This window comes from Ceraceosorus guamensis, assembly GCF_003144195.1.
Source record: "Ceraceosorus guamensis strain MCA 4658 unplaced genomic scaffold IE81scaffold_163, whole genome shotgun sequence".
Lineage (NCBI taxonomy): Eukaryota > Fungi > Basidiomycota > Exobasidiomycetes > Ceraceosorales > Ceraceosoraceae > Ceraceosorus > Ceraceosorus guamensis.
The window spans coordinates 2980-20380 of record NW_020290158.1 but is presented as its reverse complement, the minus strand read 5'-3'; the positions used below and the strand labels follow the sequence as shown (position 1 = coordinate 20380).

General features: G+C 57.1%; 4 protein-coding genes across 4 annotated transcripts; 2 read left to right on the top strand and 2 right to left on the bottom strand.

Annotated features, from left to right (window-relative positions):
* The first annotated feature begins 178 nt into the window (after positions 1-178).
* Positions 179-911, top strand: IE81DRAFT_63428 (hypothetical protein). The gene has a single exon (XM_025517494.1). It carries the CDS (start codon positions 269-271, stop codon positions 710-712), a length of 444 nt encoding a protein of 147 aa, XP_025366105.1. The 5' UTR covers positions 179-268; the 3' UTR covers positions 713-911.
* Positions 912-1877: 966 nt separating this feature from the next.
* On the top strand, positions 1878-2756 carry IE81DRAFT_295558 (Fes1-domain-containing protein; the record flags this gene model as incomplete). Its single annotated transcript, XM_025512097.1, has 3 exons — positions 1878-2183; positions 2319-2518; positions 2567-2756. Coding segments are annotated over 3 exons (696 nt in total), but the record flags the coding sequence as incomplete, so codon positions are not given.
* An 8576-nt stretch (positions 2757-11332) lies between these two features.
* Positions 11333-12764, bottom strand: IE81DRAFT_327009 (hypothetical protein). Its single transcript, XM_025514979.1, has 2 exons — positions 12155-12764; positions 11333-12022 (listed from the first exon to the last, which is right to left on the bottom strand). The coding sequence occupies exons 1-2, from the start codon at positions 12477-12479 to the stop codon at positions 11376-11378; spliced, it is 972 nt and encodes a 323-aa protein (XP_025366103.1). The 5' UTR covers positions 12480-12764; the 3' UTR covers positions 11333-11375.
* A 2888-nt stretch (positions 12765-15652) lies between these two features.
* On the bottom strand, positions 15653-17132 carry IE81DRAFT_327006 (putative YKT6-snare protein for endoplasmic reticulum-golgi transport). The gene is made up of 5 exons (XM_025514978.1): positions 16485-17132; positions 16310-16399; positions 16276-16279; positions 15999-16015; positions 15653-15919 (listed from the first exon to the last, which is right to left on the bottom strand). The coding sequence occupies exons 1-5, from the start codon at positions 16884-16886 to the stop codon at positions 15893-15895; spliced, it is 540 nt and encodes a 179-aa protein (XP_025366102.1). The 5' UTR covers positions 16887-17132; the 3' UTR covers positions 15653-15892.
* Between the last annotated feature and the right edge of the window lie 269 nt (positions 17133-17401).

Below are 17401 nucleotides of genomic sequence, written 5' to 3'. Positions count from 1 at the left end.
TTTTTTTCCTTTCCCGCGCAGCACGAGCACGTTGACGCCCACTCTAGTATACCCCGGCAACGCTCCGCGCCCAGCAGAGACCATCATAGACCGGCGCCTCGACCGGTCTCAGATTCCACCCATCCTCCAACCGTTTGCACAAGTCGTTTTTGACGCTTGTGTTGACGTCCTTTACCCTACTCCTCGTGGCATTGGTACGACGACGGTGACGAGCACAAGTGAGTCGAGTAGCGCGACAGCGTCCAGGGAGTCCGAGCTGACGTTATATATGCATGCCGCAGCCACCACGACGCTGCAGGCAGTGACAGCCTCGACCACCATCACCACCACTACCACCGAGACCACGTCGACTACAGTGACTGCGGATACTGCGCAGACCGCAGTCGCACCCCCGCCCCCACAAGGGCAAGATGCTACATTCCTGCGCATCGAAGGCTCCACAGAGACCATATTTGAAGGCTTTGTCAATTCCAAGGCCAAGACTTTCAACTTTCCCGCTGGTCCCTTGGTTTGCGACAGTCGCGTCGGCGCTGGTGGCTCGGTCATCACCGCAATCGCCGATCTAGGGTTGCCTGTGCGGGTGACGCCCACTTACAACGCCGAGGGTGTGATCTTGGGACGCGTCAAAAATGACGAGGCGGGACAAGGTCCATACGAATGGGTGAGTGGTGCCAAAGCAGTATGGATGCCATGGCTGACGCGCGCATGCTAACAGCTCCACTCTCCCATATGCTGATCCTGCAGCGAGGCGTGCGGCGCTTGATAGGTTCGGCGTCGTATGCCACTTGCAGCGCACCCCTGGCTCCGCCGAGCGCCAATACGCAGGCGGAAGACTCTCTCGCGTGAGTTCACGGCATGCCCCCCTCCTCCCCACCTTTCGCATCGCTGGCATTGATGCGCGGCCTAAGGCATACACTGACAGCTTGAGCTTTGTGCAGCTTCTACAACCCAAATATCCATCGGGGCTACCTGACCGCCACCCTGGCATCCCCCGGCAAGGTGTATGTTGCTGGACAGGGCGTGATCAGAGTGCAAGTCGACTACACCCGTGGCGATGGAGACTTGGAAACTCGTCCCGCGTCTCTTGCCATGATTGGTGGTGTACAGGCCCTAGGCGAAGGAGATGCGTACATCCCCGTGCCGACCGTACCTGGACAGTACGCTTTCAAGGCTACCAGAGACGACATGATTCGCTCCAATTCGCTGCTTGTGTACGTCAAGGCTGCTGCGTGAGAATGTGCTTGTAACCCACAGTCTTCTCCCTCGAGCGGCCCGCATGGCAGTCGTGAGTCACGAGTTGAAACGTTGAATCAAGAATGCATAGGAATCTTGAATTTCATCCATGCAATCGAGTCAAAAACTCGCGCGTCTGATATGAGTTCACCGGCCTTGACTGAATCGTGTCGCCCTCGACGGCCTTCTCAGAACACCTGCTCTGGCGGGCAAAAGCGCGGAAGATCACGTGACCAAGTACAAATCCAAATGGGGACGAGCGAGCGACTTCTGGAAAATTCGAGACGCGCGTGCAAAGAATACGCGTTCAGAAGTCGAGTGACTTGCTCCTCCACTTTGCGGATTTTGTGGTGAATTATGAAAGTGGTGAGTGAGTCGAGTGTAATTCGAGATCTCCAGTCGTGAGTCGTGAGTAGTCATGGGCAAGGCCAGCATCATGCACATGCTTCATACTCATCAAGGTCAGTCTGCACCATTCACGATTCACGATTATAACCCACAGATACCGCGCACCCTACATTCTCCTCACCCACAACATTGCTCTCATCGCACCTCGAACACCACCTTTGCGCACGACAAGCGAGGCAAGGCATCGCCCTGATTGCAGACGACACCACCACCACAATCAACACCGCGCTTTCGAGATGTCGGAGAGGAATCTGGACCAGCTGCTCAAGTGGTCCATTGCAGCGCAGGGAGAAGGTAACGGCACCGGTGCGGGCAATGGTTCCATCGACGCCCAGGCCTTGGCCGCGCAGCAGCCCGGAATGAAGGAGATCGCGGCAGAAGTGGCAGCTGGCAAGAGGCCAGATCTGCAAGATCCTGGATTGCTGGATGCTCTCATGGGCGGCAAGAGCGAGGCGCAGATGATGAAGGAGGAGTTGGCTGTGGCTTGCGATGAGCAGAGATCGACGGAGGATCGATGCATCGCTCTGGACAACTTTGAAATGGTCAGTTGGCTGGTTGGCTGGCTGGCTGGCACTTTGGCCTATGCGCATGCGCATTGCCGCCTCCCCCCCTGCGCGCGCTCACACACATTGCAAACGTGATCGACTGACGCCATTTACGCCGATGCCGCATCGCAGCTGATCGAATCGATCGACAATGCCAACAATATCAAGAATATGGGCATGTGGCCTCCACTCCTATCCCTGCTCGCCTCAAAGGTGCCCGCCATCCTTTCGGGTGCGCTATGGGTTGTCGGCACAGCGATTCAGAACAACGACAAAGCGCAAATGGCTTTGCTCTCCCACAAGCCTCTGCAGGCCATCCTCGACTCTTTGAGGTGGGGCGATGTGGAAGCTAGCAAGGGCGCTAGCGGGTCTGCAGTGAGCACGTCGGAAGCAGAAGCCATCAGATCCAAGGCGGCGTACGCTCTCAGCGCCCTGCTCAAGCACAATCCCCCTGCAGTCGTAGCCTTCGATGAACTGGATGGGTGGCAGGCTTTGAGAGGCGCACTCGAGGATCCGAGCATCGCCATTCGCAGAAAGGTCGTCTTCCTCATCAACACGCTGCTTCTTCAAGCTCAGCAGGACCAGGTAGCCGATGGCAGGGATGTGGAAGAGGCTGATCAGGTGGGCGACGCAGCCGCAGCTACCCTTGCCAGCGATGGCAACACTGCCGCGCGGGGCACTGGCACGGATGCGGATCCCATCAGAAGCGCAGCAACATCCACGCGCTCGGCATCTACCGCGCTCACTTCATTGCCTGGTCAGCCAGCCTCGAGCAATGCGCATGGCAGCGCAGCGCCTTCTGCACCGCTGGAGCGAGGTCCAGAGACGCACAGAGAGGGCATCGCATATCCAGATATTCCCAGAGCGCTGTTACATTCCGGCATCATTCAAACACTACTCAGCAGCTTGCTGCCAGCGAACAAGGTATCTGCCAGCGTTGCATCGCTCAAGGACGGTGCGCAAGCTAGAGATGACCTGGACTACAGCGAAAAGGCGTCGAGGGCGGTGGCCAATTTTGTGGAGAGTGTGTGCGAAAAGGGAAGGGGGAACGAAGAGCTGAGAAGAGGAATGAGAGATGGCGCTGCCGAGGAGGCCAAGCTGCTGGATTTGCTCAGCGATGAGTTAGAAGGAGCGCCTTTGCGAGGCTCGACGGAAGAGGACGATGAAGCACAGAGGGATGTCAAGAGCAGGTGGCAGCAGGTGGGCTTTGAGCCTGCGGAGTGGGAGCAGCTGAGGGAAAGAGCGAGCAACATGGCCGCTGGCGATGCCGCTGCGTAGAGTCATGTGTGCAACGGTGCTCCTTGTGCGAATTCCATGCTTTCGAGCTCGGGCAACAGCGAGATTCCGTACCGCGTGTGAATAATCTTGATCAGCACCATCACAAGTGACGTCGTCGACCAAGCGCATTCATGCGGGCAAGCAAATCATTGCAGAGAGCTCGCGATTCGCCTCTCGCAACTTGGACCAAGGACCCCATCGATTCGCGATCGAATGTACGCGCTGCAATCCTTACTCGAGAATCTAGCGCAACGATGGAAGAATTTCGCATGTGATTCACGTGGACTGTGAGATCATGATCACCCTCTAAAGTCACGAATCAACCCACACCCATTCAACTCTCACTCACCATTGCGAGTTTAAGACTCATGTCCTTACAGTAGTCGTCGGTCTGCGTGGTCTTGCTTCGAGAGACTTGACGTCTGTTTGCGTTTTGAGCCTGCAGAAGACGTGATTCGTGACCGTGCACGTGACTTGCAGGGCACAGGCGAAAAAGAAAGAAAAAAAGTCAGCCCAGCAGCAACAAGCGCGCGCGCCGGCCGCTGCAGCACGGCTCCGCAATGGCATTGTCCGTCCGCGATGTTTGATTCAAGATTCTTCGCCTGCTCAAGGCCCTTTTGCTGGGAACACCCTTCCATCACACTCCTCACACATGGTCTGGACCGTGCACAGCGGCCACGAAACATACCACGCTCAGACAACATGACATGATCCCACGGTCAGCATGAGCATCGGCAACGCAGAGGCTAGCACCTCCAAGCGCAAGCATCAAGCTGAAGCTGAAGCTGAAGCTGCAGCAGGTGCTGGTGCTCCCATCAAGCGCCGCAAGAGTCGAGGTGAAGATGTTGAGGTCGATGCTGCGGCGGCGGTGGCGGCGCCTGCACCGCACGCGCTCTCTCAAACACGCGACACGGAAGACGAAGATGGCGAGGATGAGGCAGGCAAAGGCATGAGTGCTACAGGTCCGTCGCAGCGGCCGCACGGATGCAGCCTAGCCGCTGCCCTCTCCACCACTTCTGCCGATGCGTTGAGATCTGCGCTGAGCACGCTCAGGAGAGAAACGAGATGTGCGGTAGACTCGGCTGGAGCGAGGGAAGCTATCGCTGCGTCGGATGGCAGAATCGCTCTTGTCACGCAGCTTCTCACTGCGCCCTCGCATCATGGCCAGGACGATCAGCTGCCTAGCGCTCTTGCTTCTCTCCTTGCTGCTTGGGATTTGGCTGATGCGGTGAGTGTGCCAGCGGCGAGGAGCCGAGGAGCTTACAGCGGCGTGTGTGCGTTGCATTGCTTGCGCGATGACAACACCACCGAGCTCACGCCGTTCCTGCCTCGCTCTTAGCAATCCTTGCCGACTCTGATCCCTTTGCCGCTCTTCTGTTTGGCTCAAATGTTGACGCTGCTATCAGCACATCAGCCGACACACGAAATGGGTGAAGCGGTAATCTCGGCACTGCTGCCACCGAGAACTCAGGCCTTAGAAGCGAGCGGCAACGGTCGTGCGCCGGCTGCATCGTCCTCGAGCAGCGGAGCTTACTGGAGAAGGATGCAGGCTTATCTCGTCGCCGGGCAAGGACAGGGTGCGAGCCACGGCGCTGCACGCGGTGCTGCAACAAAAAACGAGACGTTGACGCTGGCAACGAGCAGGTTGATGCTCGCCATGAGCTGCTTCGCAGGAAGCAAGTACGCCAGCAGAATATTCGACGCCGTCTCGTGGAGCGGCAGCGGCGCTATGCCTCGTCTGATTACCATGAGGCGAATGCGATCGCGCAAAGGCGGTCACAAGACTTCGCGGGGGTCCACCGTTGCTAACCCTGGCACCTTCGACTCGCCCGACGTGCGAACGCTCTGGACGCTGCTCCTCTTGTCTTTCTTGCGCGCAGGCTCACCGGCCCTGTCGTCCGCGGTGCTCGATCTGGGCAGACCCTACGTACCCGCCATCGTTAGCGGGCTCTCAGTCGACTCGCCAGAGATGGTCGTGCACACGCTTCAAGTGCTACACGACTCGCTTCTGGTCGACGATGGTCCGGCTGCGGCGCGATCGGCTCTGCGCGTGCCTAGGAGCAAAGTGGTGGCGCTGTTCAACGAGTGGTGCATCAAGGAGATTCTCAAGCTCTACGATCGCAAGGACCAGACCGACGTGGTGGATGGCGAAGGCAATCGCCTCGCTGTTGGCGACGTCGCTCATCACTTTCTGACCACGCTGTGCACGCATCCTGGAAGAGGTGTCTGCTTCGTCGACCGCGGTTGGTATGCCAAAGCTAGTCAGCAACCAAATGAGGAGGCCACTCGTGAAGGCATCGAGGGTTCGGAGATGGCCGATGGCGAGCTAGCTGCTGGTCGATTAGGCGCGTTGGGGGACAACGACGAGAGCGAGCTTGGTGCGCAGCGCTCTCCGCGCGTCTACAACAAGATCCTCCTGGGTGTGTCGCGCGCGCTCTCCCCTTCGCGTTCGCTACCACAACAACAGTTGACCATCGACATCCTCCGCGCAGCGCCAGAGCTCATCGGCGCATACTTTGACTCACCAAGCGGAAGCGGCTTGTCTTCCTCCTCCCTCGAGCCACGCCCTCACAGCTCTGCTTGGGTGTCTAGTGTATCCTTTCTGTCTCGCGTGCTTGCCCTGCCTTTGCCGGAGAGGCGAGAGGATACACCATCCACACCTCCGCCCTTCAAAAACCTTGTCGCTGCCTTGCTTCCCTCTCCGTTGACACGCGCGCAGTTGCAAAAGGGCCTCGCGAGCCCTGATCGGCTGGTTCAACATATCACCATGCGACTGCTCACACGTCTCTTGGACCGGCTAGTGCGCTTCAAGGAAGCCTGCCATTCCGCGATCTCCGACCTGCAGCAAGGGGAGCCAGACAGCGCAAAGGCAGTCGAGCAGTCTCGTAATACCACTCTAGATACCTCTGCTAATCCCTGGGACGGCCTTGTGCAACCGTCGAACGTCGTTGATCAGTGGAAGAAGCGATGGGGCGCGGTGGAAAAGGAAGCGCGACGAAGATTGCCAGACGTAGCAAGTATCATCACGAACCTCTCTGCTCAGGCGCTCGCGAAGGAGACTTCAGCTGCCCCTTGTCAGACGGACGGTCAGACCTCGCCTGCTACGAGGCAGGGCCAGGGGCTGCTCTTGGAGGAAGGCAGGCTGCGTGTGCTGCTCTATTACTGCCAAGTCACTCCAGCATCGGCCTTGCCCGAAGCAGCACGACTGGACTATGTTCGGCTGCTTCTGGCGCAATCAGCTGGAGTGCCTATGGCGGCGCTGTGCCGGCTGCATGCACTCAGGATCTTGTCGCTCTGTATCGGAGAGGCCTCCGAGCTGAGAGCCGCGCCGCTGGACGTCTTTGCCACCATTTCTTCCGCTTCAAGTTCTGCGTCCTCCCCAAAGACGTTCTTTGGGCTGCTTCTCCAGCTGCTAGCGCGCGACTCGCAAGAGTCAGGCAAAGCTTCTGCACTGATTCGATCTACTTGCTCTCAGGCGCTCATCGGCGTGATGCGCGAGAGCGTCCTGTTCGAACACGACCCCGCCGAATGGACCGTCTGGGTTCACACATTTTCTGGAGCTCCGAACGTGGACTCGCCAGACCGGGCGGACCATGTTCGGGCTTTCTTAGAAGATTGCGCTTCCAGGTGCCGCAAGACGCACCACCGATATCTCGAGATGAGTCGCAAGCACCGAGAAGAGAATACTGTCTCCGATGGTCTGTCCAGAGGAATTGTAGATACGGACCTGGCTGCAAGTCCATTGATGGCCACGCTCGTAGAGCAGCTCTCCATTCGTCTCCGCAAGCAATTGCTCGACGAGGCCGACGTCGTCAGCGGAATCCGTGGCACGATGCAGAGACGCGCTTTGGTCGGCTACGCTGCTAGATTGCTCGTGCTGCTACTTAGCAGTGGTAGACCTGCTCATCCGCTTCTAGCTTGGGCAAGAGAGCTGCATGCTGCTGCCCAAACAGATCATGATGTCTTCGTCGTCAGCGAGATGGGTCACGCGCTCCAATTGATTGAAGTTGTTGCGGAGGGACGGAAACCCGTGCAAGCTAGCCCAGGTGAGTTGACGCTCGCAGAGCATCAAAACGTCGCCATTGGAAGGATTAATCTCCATGAATAATGATAGGAAGAGTCAGAGGTGTTTTAAGCTACCCGGGAAGACGAAACTTGTCACATGTCTTCGACCCAATGACCCATGGTGCTGCCCTTTCAAGCTTGTCACTTGGCGCAAAGCGTGATGCAGAAGCTGACTGCGAGCTTTCACGCCCCTTCAAAACGCAGATCTACTTGCTTTTGCGCAGTGTGAGTAGCTGTGCGGCATGATGAGCACCTCGCCCGCATCGGTGCGACGAATGATTCAATTTCTATCAGAAAATGCATGGCTTGCTTAGGGCCTTGACCGGACTCCTTTGAAGACAACCTTTATCTTACTTCTGTCGTATGACGGTCCAGCGATGCGGGCGCGGGCAGCTCTGGTCCTGTCATCTTGATCGTGCTCAAGGCTGACATTGATGCTGTTTTTCGACGCTGCTTGCCACACTAGCGATATTTTCGAGTGAGTACACGCTTGATCAAGTGATCCGAGCGCGCAAGGAAGAGATACACGTTTCATGTCCAATTGCTATCATACAAGGTCTCGCGACCCGGCATGTTGAGCACACGTACCTAATGCTGTTTATGCTGAGCGTTGCTGTGTGTTTGTGGAGCGCCCCGTCTGCGCACGTAGCTGACTCGCTTTCGTTCGACTCTTGCAGTGCCTGTGGTCGACCTGCTTTGCTGCGGAGAGCCCATCAAGAACGCGGAAACACTGACAAGGACCGACTTGCGCATGGCAGTCTACGTCGGATTGAGCAATTCAAAAAGCGACCCCACCTGTTTGCATTTCATTCCCGACCTGCTGGCCACTTGCTCCGTCAGCGAGCCTAAACTGCTCCTTCACATAATTTTGCGTAGTCGAGCACTCTTGGACGCTTTCAAGACCGACTCGGCAGGGTCGCACTCTTGGCTGCGGCTGCTGCAGCACGTCAGCCTTCTGGACGAAAGCGACGAGCAAGACCGCGCTGCAGTGTCCGTCTTTGCGACAGCCTTGGAGGCGTCGTTGCAACGTGCTTCGACAGCGCCCTTCGGCGGTCAAACCAGTCTTGAAGATGTCGACCGAGTGCTGCAATGCGCTGTGCCGTTCGTGCGGTTCATCACATCAGTCGGCCTCGACTGCCTTGCCAAGCTCCTGGCACTCAGGCTTCAGCAGCAGTCTGTTCCGCAATACATCGAGCGGCTCACTGAGGCTGTTGTCAGTCTGCCGACGTCGGACTTTGCGACTTTCTTCAACCATTACGATGGCCCGTCTTGCGCACTTCATTCACTCACATTTGCTGACGACAGCCACAAAGAAGGTAGTGGAGCTCTACTAAGCCTCGCTCACCTGGGCTTGTCCACACCTGCGCGACCCGGCTCCGTCGTAGGTCCCGCAGGCCAAACTGTACACGCGCTTTTGCCACTCTGGACTGGTCATCGGGATGGCGCCGATGCGGTCTTTGCCCTCATTCTCGAGCGGCGACCAAATCTCGCCAGTGTATTCTTCGAGAAGGTGAATGAATTGCGCAAGGCAAGCGACCTGAATCTTGATGCTTGCATCGCCTCGGGGCCGCGGACACTACATGTCGCGCTCACGATCGCGGCGCAGTCGACGTCTTGGAGCATCGACGACGATCTCTGCAAGTCGCTTGTCAACAGTCTTCCTGCGCTAGTCTTCAATCCCGACGCGCGCCTTGCTTCTGACGCAGCTGCGGTCGCCCTCGCGGTCCACGATTATGAACACCACAAGTCTACGTGTCATGATCAGCTCATTTCAGCACTTGTCGAAGGCGTCCCGCTCAAACCACAGGAAGCTGCTCAACAGGTGGCGCTCGATTTGGTTACTTCGCTCGCCAACCGCGACTTACCAGGCACCGCACCGCTCGCCCAGAAGCTCGTTCAACAGACACTCTTGTGGCTAGTGAGAAGGTTTGCAGAGGACGAGGAGGATACGGCTGCAATTCGAGCGCTCATCGACTCCTTTGGCAGCTTGTTAAGCACAACGAGCCTCTCTCCCAAAGCGCACCTAGTGGAGCCAGTCATCGTCGCAGCAGTCCGCAATCGTCTTCGCCGTCCTGAGGTCATGGCTCTGGTCGCGAAATTATTTCGGACAACCATGGATCTCAAAAGTGGCTTCCGAGCGCAACAGATCAGCGCGATACTTTCTCACGCAAGTTTCAAAGCAGCCGTGTCCGTCTCGACCAACGGAACGCACGATGAGAAGGCGCGGAGTGCCGTTCTGCATGCCTTGCACGCGGCCATGGCTTCAGACCCAGCGTCGCTGTGCCGGCCAGCGACAGTAAGCACTCTCGTGCGAGCATACGGTGGCACGCTGAGTCGGGCAGATCGCACCATCATGCAAGTCCTTGAACTCTTCGAGGGTCAAGAGCGAGCAAGCGTCATCTCGATTGCCGCGAGTTGGTCACCTCAGGGTCCTTTGAGCGGCTTGGCAGAGACTTCGAACAGTCCTTTTGATGGGATCGCGAGCCTTGATCCCTCCACCGCGTTCAACACTTGCGCGGCCTTTCCACGTGGCCGGGCATTCCGACATCGCAGCAGCTCGATGCGGTCAAAAGCCACAGCCTACGATCCGCTTTTCGTTCTGTCACTTCTCTCTGCGATGCTGCTCGACGACAGCTTTGGGCAACTCACTGGGCTGCAGTGGCTCGTCGTGCTCAGATCGAATGCGCTCGGCATCGCAGCATGCTGCTTGAGCTCTCGCTCAGCTTCTTTGAGAGATCGAGCTGCTCGCGTCTTGGGTCGGGCGTATGCGATGATATCACGCGCAGCTTTTCAGGAGCGCGAGCACCTTTTGCTCGTTTTGGACTCTTTGCGCGACTCGCGCCGACATGGTGACGACCCGCTGGCATTGTCAACAACGCTTTTTGTCGCGCATGCATTCCGGGCCATCAGCGCGCCAGGCTCTCTCGCCTACCCGCTCGTCAGCCGGTTTCTGCTTCAGCGGCCAGACCTTCGACTGGAGCAAGACATTCCCATGCTGTACAACACGCTTTTGTCCGACGATGACGAGCACCATGCGCGGCATCGACTGTGGATGCTGCGCTTCTTGCGCGACGTCGTCAAGAGTGGAGGATCGAACGAATGGAGGATCATGCGTAGAAGACGCGTGTGGGAGTTGCTTTCATCCATGTACAGCGCCAGCGTGGTGCAGCGCTCTGGACAAAGCAGTACTCGATCACTCATTCAAGAGATCTGTTTGCTTCTCGCTGAAAGACCACACGTTTCCCAAGAGCTGCTTCAGCGACGCGGACTCGTCGCTTGGATCGCGCAGCATTTTTCTTTGGAGCGCTCTTCCGGCGACGGCACGCAGAGCCAAGCGTTTGGCATCGCGCTGCTCCGAAAGGCGCTGCAATCTGCAAACCTTGTTCGTCTGACGTCGCGTACCGACGCAGCGTGGATAGCTGCTTCGCTCGATGTGCTCGAAAGTGCAGGGCTGGAAGGTGTTGTCGAGGATGGCGCAACCATCCTGGAACTCTTGATGCGTCACTCGAGGCTGCTACAACGAGATTCACTTGGCCGGACGGTTCAAGAGCGCGCAAACAGCATGCTTGCAGCAATGCTGGATTTGCCAGACGCCCAAACAATCTCGATCAAGAGGATCATTTGGAAGGCTGCACTTTGCCTTGATGCTAACAGACCAAACGCGAGAGAGCTGGTCTTGAGGTCGACGAGGCAGCTCATGGACCTTGGCTGTGAGGAAGCTCGACGGTTGTGGCTCGAGACCGCAATAGCTTCGCCCATCGAGGCGACATGAATCAATCACTTCACAAACTCGTCCCGCACCACTCTTGTATACTATTGATTAATGCATGCCAGATTTCTTCCTCCCTACTGAGATGCTGCGATTGTGTTGGGCTTCTGCGCCTGATGTTCGGCTTCTCCGACAATGTCCCCATCTGCGAGAGGTTTTGCATCGACCAAGGGTCTACCGAACTCATCAAACCTCGTCACGTCGACCTTTTGCCAGATCCTCTCCCTTGGAGCTCCGATAGGCGTGGGAAGCCTGACGTTGGGACTGGGAGTGACGCCAATGTACCTCCTACCCATTTTCCTTCTGGCCGAGGATGGATGGGAGCGAAGCTGCTCGAAGATGGGCAAGGCGGTGCGGTGAGCGAGCAAGGGCTTGATGGGAAGTTCCTTCTGATGCGAATCGCGCGCTTGCGATTGGCCCGGTTTGAGCTGTGCCGGTGCCGCGCTTGCGCTTGCGTCTGCGCCTGCGCCTGCGCCTGCGCCTGCGTCTGCGCTCGCAATTTCCTGCTGGGCCGCCGCCATCGTGTTGAACGCTTGCGGGTCTAGACCGGGCAAGGATGCTGGCATGCTGGGCTGCACGGGCTCGGCGTTGGGACGATAGAATTGCACCCAGCCTGGAATGAGCGCAAAGAGCGTGTGATCGCGACCCATGCCCACATTTTGACCTGCGTGAAATCTCGTGCCTCTTTGACGCATCAGAATCTCGCCTGCTTGGACATGTTGACCTGGGGGCGCGCGGAAGAGCATAGAGCGAGCGAGAGCGGCGGAGGGGAGGGGGGGAAGCGGGAGCGTGTTTCAGTATGGGGCCAAGGGATGTGTGTGGAGAGCAAGGACGACTGTTCATGATATGGGCTCACCAGAAAACCTCTTGACCCCTAATCGCTTGCCTGGACTGTTTCTGTTATTCTTTGCAGTTCCACCTCCCCTCTTGGCCGAATGTCTGACCTGAACGCCGTTGGCCCACGCAAACGGCAGTGCAAAGAAGAATCCGCTGCTGCTGCTTGCGCTCTGATCCTCTGCTTGCGCATTCGCATTTGCAGTGCGCGAGACCGCGTTGGTGAAGGATGGACCGCTAGAGGAGAGGGAGGGCAAGGCGCCCCTCAGAGAGAGCAGGGAGATGGAAGGGTTGATATTCTTGCCTGCCACCTCGAACGCCGGTCGCACCCTCGAAATGAACGCCATGGCTTGAAGGAGAGACGTGCGCGGGGATTGGGGGGATGAGTATCGACGGTGAGCTCGCGCGTTGAATTTTACTCCCAGAAAAGTGCTGGCGCACTTTGCCTTTTGCGCTGACAAGTTGGAGGAGAGGTGGGATGACAGACACGCTGGATCGCGCAAACGACGAGGCTGCAGTCACGAGTCAAGTGGGCCAAGCTTGCAGAATTTGGCAAGGAAGGGGGGTAGTGGTCACGTGTCTAGCTGACTTGACGCGTGCACGTGACATTCGGTATTCAAGATTCACTTGATTTGACTGAAGTTGAAACTTCATTAAAGATTGCGTCAACATCCTTGGTAGGTAGCATCAGCCTTGACGAATCTTCAAAGACATTCCTGCTTCTGCATCCATACACGTTCACACGGCTTTGAGCAGGAAGCAGAGCGAACGACCATGTCGGAACAGTCATGCAGGGAGAGGCTCGCTGCGACTGCTGGGATAACAGAACAGCCTGATTGACAACAGATGGCTCATGGGATGCTGTGGCACAGGACAGCGCATCCGTACGGGGCATGGACAAACGCAGTGTCAAGAACTCCCACTCAAAGCGGCTGGGCTGGGGCTCAAATGGCGCTTTTGCAGCCGCAATCTGCTTCAAATTCGGCACTCAAAGACGTGTAAGCGAAGCTGCGAGTTTATGCAGGTGTACGCACGCACGCACGCCTCTCCAATGCGTATGCTTTACCCACGCCTGGCTATCGGACCCCGCGGATTGCGGTGTATGTTGGGTCTGGAAGAGGGGGAGGAGCTGCACGAGGCGAGGTGCCATGGATCGTGGATCGCTTCAACTGCTTGAGCGCAACTTTGATCAAGACGAGTCTGCGCTCGTATTCTTGATTAGCTTCCTACCGCAGGGCGCTCGAAATTGCTGCTTGGTGAGGGCTTTCCAGCAATTCGCGGGGCCACTCGTACCTGATTGCACACGGCAGAAAGTCGCCGTATGACAGAGCTATCCTTGGCGTAGCCGAGGGCGTCGCTGGATGGGGATCAAAGTGGGATTTATGCAGTCATACGGCAGCCGTCCGTAACCCTCAGCGCTTCGACAATGTTCATCGTTGTCCCACATTTCGTGATCAAAGGTCCAGTCGATCGAGACACGCTGAAGGTGGGCAATGAGCATATGCCGTACCTTGAACATGGTGATGCGACAGATTAAACGCAGACGTGTTGCGCATTTCAGGGGGCGCTCGCCGTGTAGCATGCGTGCAGCAAGATACGGACTGCAATTCAATCCCACCACTTGATGCTCCCCTTGACCGCGAAACACACCGATCTCCCGTCGACCGCTCTTTCTGGCGCAGACTGCGACGCACTCAGAGTTCAAGCACGATAGGCCTGCGTCTGCGTTTGCGATTGTTGTTATTGGCGTCCAGGCGGCTTGCGAACGCCCTTGACGCCGACGCAACACACCAGATAGGGCTCAGGCACGCATCGACAGCCCAAGCAGCACTTGCATCCATGATGGACGCACATATGCCTCCATAACACGCTCTTCGGGCATGAGCGTGATTAGAATGTGAGCAAGCACACGGCAGCTTACGCAGCTCGAAATGGCGGGCGCGCAGTCTGGACGATACGACTGGGGAGAAAGACGGTACTTGAAGGTGGTTGTCCTTGGTCCATCTGGCTCCTACCCGCCCATTGCTCTCCCCACACACACACTCTCTCTGTCGGACTCCCGCGCTTCTGGAAAGCGTGAAAACCCAATCTCCTCCGCGCGAAGAAACTTCGCAGCTGATCCCATCTAATCATCCGAGAGCATCGTCATACAGGGCTGGCTTCCCTCCTCGTCAATCTTCTCTTTCCCCCGCAACCCTCAGCACAGCTGAGACGAGATCCTTTGATCGATCACTTTCGTGTGCATGCCCCTCGACCTTCCCACGGCGTCCCCAATATTTCCATTGCATCTGCTCGAGCTGCTTCTCGAAAAGACTGCTGCATTCTGTGATCGGATCATCAAGCTACTCTTTGCCCCAAGAGAATACAAGGCAAGGCCCCGTACACCCATAGGCAGACTAGCTAGTGAGCTACGAAGGGCCGCCATGAATTTCTTTCGCGCAACAGGATTGGCATGCTGGCTAGCCTTGTGAGTTCCTGAACAGAAAAGGGATGCGAGAAGCGGTAGAAATGAACAACGTGCATTCAGTCACGCGGCTTGTGTCATCAGTCGCCAGGAGCACGCACAGTCTAATGACAAAGGCCCCCTCCCCCTCCCCCACTTTTCTTCGCGCGCTATACTCCGGTGGGGAAAATGCAGGAGCTCGAGCATCGTATGCGATGCCCTCGCACTGCCTCGACATTGGCCCGTGCGACGATCCGTCGAGCTGCTGCTTGTTCATCATGAGCAGCAACAAGCACGACGACAAGTAGGCTGGCAAGGACTGGAAAAACGTCTAGCAGCCGTAGGTTCGCTGACCGATCTGGGTCTGCAAGCCGGCATGGTCGGCATGGGGATCGGTACGAGTGCCGGCGAGCTAAAGGGGATAGGCGGCAAGGTGAAGGAAGCGTTGAAAAAGGCCAATGAGGGAGAAAAGGTCGAGCCTTCGGAGGAGGAGGAGGCGTTGCCAGAGTACCCAAAGGACAAGAATGGGCATTGTCCCAATTGCGGGCCCAAGCTATCGGATCAGGTGGATTTGGATGTGGAGCAAGATGCGATGCGAGCGGCGATGGGAGCAGAGACTGGACGTATGAAGGAGGCGAACAGCAAAGCTCAAGAGGCGTTGGATGGGCAAAAAGCAGCTTTCAACGATGCGCTGGACAAGTTGGCAAAGAAGCAACCGGAAAAGGTCAAGAAGATCAAATCTTACCTCGCTGCTCATCCCAACGATGCCAATTCCAACGACATCATGGCCATCATGCAAGGCAAATGAGTTGGCTCCCTGCAGCGGCAACCCGCGCAACCCCCCGAACGGTCCAAAGCTTTCGCAACGCTAACGGTAGGAAGAGAGAAAGAGGCAGTCTTTTCTTCATCTCTTTCCCCGCGTCTGCCACATTGCAGGGGGGCATACGCGCGCCCGCTCGCTTCCACGTACGTCTCTTCCAATTCATCCTAGTATGCTCAGCCCCACATTGTACCTCCTAAACACGTCTGCGTCTGAAAAGTCCTGGCTCGACTGCAGCGCCCCTCATTGGATGACCACCCGTGCTTGACATTCCGATTTGCAGGTTGTGCAAATACCCACGAACACGGCCATCGGTCGACGCTTAAAAGGTATGACCAGGCGAATAGTATTGAGCGTCGGATATACAAGATGAGAAGGTGTGATGAGAGGTGCTTGCGTGCAGAGAAGCCAAGTCGCACTTCGCACCAAGTGCGCTGTGGCGCGAGTCGGAAAAGGGCAAGCGTCGCGCGGTGAAAACAGACGAAAGGCCCCCTGAATCAGATGATGACGCAACAGCTGTTTTGCTTCAAAGTCGCGAAAAAGAGGTGCTGCGTGTCAGTTTTCCGCCATGCAAATGCAGTGTGCGGAAACAGGCAAACTCACCTTCTTTGCAGACTTGTCTGCACGCAAAAGTGGGCAGGCGCCCATGGACGGAAAGTTGAGTCAGGAGAGTACAAAACGCAAATGCGTAGGACATTGCAGATACTCACAGAACCTGAAACGAGTGCCAAGTAAGAGTGGAGCACATCAAACATGCGAAGCGTCAGCCTTGATATGCGCAGGTCAACACCATCTGCACCGTCCCTCGCACGGTCCTCTTTGGACGTGCGCCAGGCCGTGTTATCCTCATCGAGATCCGAGGTGCTGCGGAAGAAACGCGAGAAACGCTTCCCCTCGCATCTTGCCCGTGCTCACATTTTGCTCTGAGCGCTCAAACTGCCGCTCTTTTCCACCAGCTTGTCCAGATCCTCCCCTCTCTGCAGCACCGAATCTATGGTCTTGTGCTGCAGTTGCGAATGCGAACGGCGAGGGCGTATCAGGGCACGCGCTCGTCGACTCTGTACGACTTGCTCCTTTGGCAGTACTCACCAGGACGATCTTTGTCTCGTCGAGTTCTTGCTGCACCTTCATGATCTGATCAGCCTGTCTAGGGTCCTGATACCTGTTCACATAATCCTGCGCTTGCGGAAAGACTGCATTGTCCAAGATACCCGTTCCCTTGGCCGAGGGAGCAGAGCTGCTTCCCGTGGTGATGGAGTTGACCTGCCTCTCATACAATCCCTTTGGAACTTTGAGCACAAACTCGTCCAGCGTCTTGTTGAGCAGGGAAAACGCAACGCGGGAAGGGTACTCGGTGTCGGATACCAAGACGCCCGAAATGCCCTCCGAGGCGGGTCGCGAATGGACGTGCGCTACGTACGTGTTCTCTTGCACCGATTGACGCTGCGTTGGGGATGTCCGCTCGGCTACCGTCTGTGAGGGCTTGCGCATCAGTCTCGCTTCGCAGGCAATAACGCGCTCGCATCTCCTGCTGCTGTCTCCTCCCTGCAGCTCTGCCCAATCCTCCTCCTCCTCCTCCCACTCCTCACCGCCAAGCGCTCACACCTTGCACAGCCCCCAACCACTCACTTTTGCCATGAAAGCCATGACATCCTGCACAGTGCCTCTTTGCAGAAAGTTGAAGCCTGACAAATCCCAAGCCGTGACGAGAGGCACTGCCTGTGCGCCGGGCGGGTTAGCAAAGATCAACAGGCCAAAGATCTTCCTGTTAGGGGCAACAAGACGATTTATACGGGCTGAGCATGGTTGAGGGTTATGTCGAGAAGAGCAGAGAGACTCACATGACTGCTCGAGGCTTCATCGGGCGCACACGTCAAGTTGAGAGAGAAGAAGGGGGAGAAGACTGTGAGTGAGCTCTGCTCGCAAGTAGGAGCAAAGGCGTCGAGGTTCGAGGACGCGAGTCGTGCCACTGCTGGCCCCCCCCCCCCCCCCCCCCCCCCCCCCCC

Bases quoted from the DNA above. Each gene is read 5' to 3' on its own strand.
- IE81DRAFT_63428 (XM_025517494.1), top strand. From the start codon at position 269: ATGCATGCCGCAGCCACCACGACGCTGCAGGCAGTGACAGCCTCGACC.
- IE81DRAFT_327009 (XM_025514979.1), bottom strand. From the start codon at position 12,479: ATGGCGTTCATTTCGAGGGTGCGACCGGCGTTCGAGGTGGCAGGCAAG. The intron at 12,023-12,154 runs GTGAGCCCATAT...GCGCGCCCCCAG, and splicing joins AGGGGTCAAGAGGTTTTCTG to GTCAACATGTCCAAGCAGGC.
- IE81DRAFT_327006 (XM_025514978.1), bottom strand. From the start codon at position 16,886: ATGCGCAAGCCCTCACAGACGGTAGCCGAGCGGACATCCCCAACGCAG. The intron at 16,400-16,484 runs GTGAGTACTGCC...TCGCAACTGCAG, and splicing joins ACGAGACAAAGATCGTCCTG to CACAAGACCATAGATTCGGT.